This window comes from Monoraphidium neglectum (assembly GCF_000611645.1).
Source record: "Monoraphidium neglectum strain SAG 48.87 unplaced genomic scaffold scaffold01293, whole genome shotgun sequence".
Taxonomy (NCBI): domain Eukaryota; kingdom Viridiplantae; phylum Chlorophyta; class Chlorophyceae; order Sphaeropleales; family Selenastraceae; genus Monoraphidium; species Monoraphidium neglectum.
In genome coordinates, this window is record NW_014012335.1 from 1 (window position 1) to 4,807 (window position 4,807).

Here is a 4,807-nt window from a genome sequence, read left to right on the forward strand (position 1 = left end):
CACACACACACACACACACACACACACTCACACACTCACACACTCACACTGACACACACACACACACACACACATGCGTGCGCACCAGCCTGTTGATGGCGTTGAGGTTTAGCGTCGCCTCCTCCTCTGTCTGGCCGCCAGACAGGAACATGATGCCCGCCACTGCCGGCGGCACCACGCGCCGCATCACGCGCAGCGTGCGCGCGGCCACGACCTCCGGCGTCGGCTTCGGGTCGGCGCACTCGGTGCCCTGGTCATGAGGATGGTACAGTATTGCGATAATCATGCGGCAGCGACACGGCCGACTGTGGCCGGCGCTGCGGCAGGCATCATCCGCGATGCAGATGGCAGTCAGCAGGGGCATGCCAGAGCCAGTGAGCCGACCCGCCCTTCTTTGGCCGCCCGTTCCAACTATGTCTTATCAGAATGCCCCTTGCAGCACAGACAGCAGCTGGCCAGGCGGCCAGTGTGACTTCAGGAACACTGCAAAGGAGCCGTCCGCCATGCATACCACCAAGGCCTCGGCCACCAACCCCAGATCCTCAACACTTCAACCTCGGATCCTTCAAATCTGAGCCCAAAGGCCCACCTGCACGACCATCTGCGGCTTGAGCAGGCACGCCTCCAGGCGCACGTCGCGCCGCCACAGCGCCGCGACGCACGCCGCGATGACGCGCTCGGACGCCTGGCGCCGGGTTGCGGGTTTGACGCATGCTTGTTGCTGCATGTCAATCCACTCAAAAGGGCACCCATGTGTGTCACGTCCCTTGAGCCAGCAAGCAATTTGCCTGAAAGGCTCCTGGAACACAGCTTAGCGGGTAGCAAGTGCTACACCACACAACGAACAGTGCCAGCTGCACCTACCTCTGCAAACACATCAGCGCTGTGGGGGCCGTCGATCAAAAGCTCCGGCTCCACAATGGGCACCAGCCCCACGACCTGGAGGCGATTCAGGGCGAAAGCAGGCCGGCGGCGAACATCCCTTGCACGAGCACGCACTAGCACTGACGCCGGCTGGCGCATGCGCAGTGATACGAGGCGAGGGGCTCTGCTGGGGATGCCCCCCAGGCACGACCAGACACGCCGCCCCCTGAAACTGCAGCAGCCGAGCGCGCACTATGTTGTCTCCGGCCCTTGCTGCACCAAGATTATTAGAGAATAATCAATCACGTAATTCAGATCGTCGAGTCACAAGAGGGGGGTCGCAACGTACCTGGCAGATCGCCGCGTACTCCGCCAGCTGCTCCGCGTTGACGCTGACAGCCAGGTCCGAGGGGCAGGAGCCCTCCGCCACCTTGAGCGCGGCGCGCCACTTTGCAAACTTGGCCCCCTGCTTGACGTACTCTCTGGGTGGTGGGAGGGTCAGTGGGTGTTGGAGGAGGACATTGACGGAGGGAGGGTTACCCGCCAGCCCCAGCACAGCCGAGTTGGATGGGTACCACCCATCGTGTCACGAGCGCCGGACCGTGTGCGCATGGCATCTGACGGCGTGCGCACGCATGCGTGCAGGAGGACATTGATGGTTGGAGGTTGGAGCGTGTTCAAGAATTATTGTTCAAACACTGAAGGCTCGCAAAACCGCGCGCGCCTACACACGCATGCGCGCGTGCACGCAAACAACGCATACATACACGCACCTGCACGATGCCTCCAGCGTCTCCAGGCCGCGCGTGCTGGTCTCCCCCGCCTGCCCGCCTTCCAACGGCTCCAGCCCCTGGGACCGCCACATCAATCACGTGAACAGCCAAACCACAACCTCGCATGCCACAAATGCAACCCGATGGCGCTCTCAGGCGCTGCTGTGGCGGCCCTCGGCGCCTTCAAACCCTGCATCTGATGCTCCTCGTCATCACCCCTGCCGGCCACGCTGTCGGATCTCAGATCATCAGATCTCAGATCATCCGGCGCACCTCGTCCACCTTGATCCCTGGCAGCACGCCCTGCTTTAACAGCAGGTCGACAAAGGGGGTGCCGTCAGCTGCGGATTGGTAGAGGGTCTCCTTGTACATGATGACACCAGAAAAGGCGCCACCTGGAATGAGCAATTGAGTGGGGGGGGAGGGGCCCGGCTTGCGCATGCGTGTTGTGTGCATGCGTGAGAGAGCGGGCGTGCATGCACTCTCCATGCACGCGTGGAGGGTGTGTGCCCTTGCACACATGCATGCGGCGCAGAACGTGGTATGTATGGTTGTGAACACATACATGTGCCCACCGCTTGCTCTCATGCGCCGCCCAGCAGCCCCTCACGCACGCAGGCCGACATCCGCCGCGGCCTCGCCGACCGCTGTGGCTGCTGCGGGGCCCGCCCCGTCCTCTTCCGCCCTCACCTATGCCAGGTGCCGTGTAGAACAGCTCCCTGTAAGCCCTGCGGTTCTCGGCGGTGTTCTCAATGCCCGCCTTTTCCAAGCGCTTGCCGATGGTGCCTGGAGGGTTCGATACGGGTGCCGAGGGGCGGGGGGTGCGCGTGAGGTCATTGGGGGTTGACCCAGGCTCCCTGCCGCCATTGGGACTCCAATAGAACGTTTGGGTGATCCGTGCTTGACAGACTTGCAGCATGCAGCTTTGAAACAGATGGGTCGGACGCCAGTGGGGACGGCCACCACTGCAGCATATCTGAGCTCAGCAGCACAGCAGAGCACAAGCAGGCAGTGTGCGCGCCGCACCGGTGCTCTCGTCACTTGCGAGCAGGCCCTTGCCAGAGGCGGCCAGCGCGGCGGCTGTGGCCTCTAGCTCGTCCATATTCGCCACCATCTCAGGCAATGGCGTGCGGCCTCGTGAACGTAACCGGATCGCGGCACAACTGCTCAATCCAGGGCCCTCGTACGACTCTCTAAATTATCAAACAATTCTTTTGCACCAAGATTCACTGGACCTTGGAAGTGGCGCTTTCTGATCTTCGTCACCCGCACACTGCCGGATCCAGCCCCGGGGGACATGTTACCATGCACCGATGTACTATACTTATGCAATAATGCGTTGATGGTGTGGGCTGCACTTCAGGATCGGCGGTCACGTGTTGCGTCGCCGCCCCGCCAGGACTGCACTGGACTGCGCCTGAGCAACAAGGCCATGCTCGCAGGACCGATCGTTACGCATTTCCATCTGTACCTTGTGTTCCCCGTGATTCTCTTGCCTGTACCAATCTCCTCAATGCCCATTCTCGGAGCACGAGTTGCAGCAGGTGCAGCACCTCACGCACTCTGCTTGCGAATGCTGCTCTCAGTTGCTCTGCAGGATGGTGACACCTGCACTGCAGCCTTACACCTATGCCCCCACAATAATGTGGTCCCGGAAAACCCACCACATTGTCTGAAACCCGATGGATCCCAGATGCTGTCTAAATGCTTGCGTCTGGCACTGCTAAGGGCGTAGTGTAAACAGCTGTTCGGGCCGCACCTTGACATTATCATATGTATGCGGACATTGGTCAGCATGTATGGCTGTCGTGCAGGTCAGGCCAGGAGCTTGATTAATCAGGGCCTCATAACAATTTGACGGACTGCACCGCCCAGCGTGCTCACTGACCCCGACGGGCATCCCTGCTGGTCCTGATGGCTCCTCCCATTCCCCTGGTGTCCCAGCCTGCTGCACCTCTTGTTCATCATATTGATGGTTCCCGCCAAATGCTTCTTCTTCTTCTTGCAATTCCTGCGGGGCGGCAGGCCTGCGCAGGCTGCAACCGGACAGCTCATGCCTTGGGGCAGCTGCCCACACTAGGGTGACAGGGTGACACCACACAACTGCCAGGATATCGACAGGGCCATCATTGACACACTCCACTTGTGTGTTTGCTTGCATCTTTTTCGTAACTTTGTAGAGGTTGTTTTGAGCAGGTCCCTCTGCCATGGAGGCAAAGGATGCTGCGGCAGCGGCGGTGCCGCCGGCGGGCAACGCAGAAGGGCCTGTCACAGCTGAGGCGCTCAGGTGAGCAAATGGAGAGATGATAGCTTTGATCGTGTGCATATGAGCGGCGATACATGGCCCTTGCTGGCGCCTGGTGCCGGCGGCGATCTTGGCTGAAACGCCGCGTTCTGATGGTCAATGGCCGTTGATACGCAGGGCCAAGCTTGATCAGCTCCGCGAGACGTTCACCAAGGCCAACACGATGATCGACATCTTCAAGGTCGCCCAGGCAGCCCAGCAAATCGCAAAGCAGTCGATCGATAGTATATCCAAGCGTCAGGTGTGCATTGAGTGGGGTGTGGCTGCGGGCCGAGGAACCGTGAACCCGGCGGTGGATGGCGACGGGGTGAAGCGTCAGTCACCTGCAAAGTGACATATGCTGCGCGCGCAGGGACGTATGCTGCACGCGCAGGGACGTATGCTGCACGCGCAGGGACGCATGCGGTCCCTGGCACACACACCATGCACGCGACCCCATGTTTGCCTGAAACGCAGGCGGCTGCGAAAGCAGCAGCAGCGCTGCCGCTGCAAAGCACGGTCGGCGCCTGAACGCCGCCGCGTGCGCGCGCGCGCCCTCCGCCTCAACTCCCGCACAGGAGGAGGAGCGCGCGCGCGCCGCGGCGGCCGCGGCGGCGCGCGACGCCGAGCGCCGCGAGGCCCTGCTGCGCGCCGCCGCCGCTGGCGACGACGGCGTCAGCTGCGTGCTGTCTGGTCTGCCGCGCGGCTGGGGCGCGCCGCGCGCACAGGCCGCTGTCGAGAGGGTCGGCGTCGTCGTCGCTTCCATAGTCAAGGAGAAGGATTCGAACTCGGCGCTCCTGAAATTCGGCAGCCCCGAAGACCGCGCGCGTTTCGTCGAGCTGCATGCGCGCACGCCGGTCGCGGGCGCGGCGGGGCCGTGCAGGCT

At 62.1% G+C, this 4,807-nt stretch overlaps 2 protein-coding genes across 2 annotated transcripts in view; one reads left to right on the top strand and one right to left on the bottom strand.

Annotated features, from left to right (window-relative positions):
* Nucleotides 1-43: 43 nt before the first annotated feature.
* On the bottom strand, nt 44-2,739 carry MNEG_7354 (fructose-bisphosphate aldolase, class I; the record flags this gene model as incomplete). The annotated part of the gene is made up of 8 exons (XM_014044170.1): nt 44-250; nt 590-685; nt 865-939; nt 1,214-1,346; nt 1,638-1,714; nt 1,911-2,032; nt 2,328-2,423; nt 2,664-2,739. 8 exons carry the CDS (start codon nt 2,737-2,739, stop codon nt 44-46), a joined length of 882 nt encoding a protein of 293 aa, XP_013899624.1.
* A 1,105-nt stretch (nt 2,740-3,844) lies between these two features.
* Nucleotides 3,845-4,807, top strand: part of MNEG_7355 (tRNA uracil-5-methyltransferase, putative) — a gene marked incomplete at both ends in the record, with an annotated part of 2,428 nt that continues 1,465 nt past the window's right edge. Inside the window, 3 exons of the mRNA XM_014044171.1 lie at nt 3,845-3,924; nt 4,060-4,183; nt 4,500-4,609. Of these exons, the coding sequence (XP_013899625.1) occupies nt 3,845-3,924; nt 4,060-4,183; nt 4,500-4,609 (314 nt within the window). The remainder of the gene's footprint in view (nt 3,925-4,059; nt 4,184-4,499; nt 4,610-4,807) is intronic.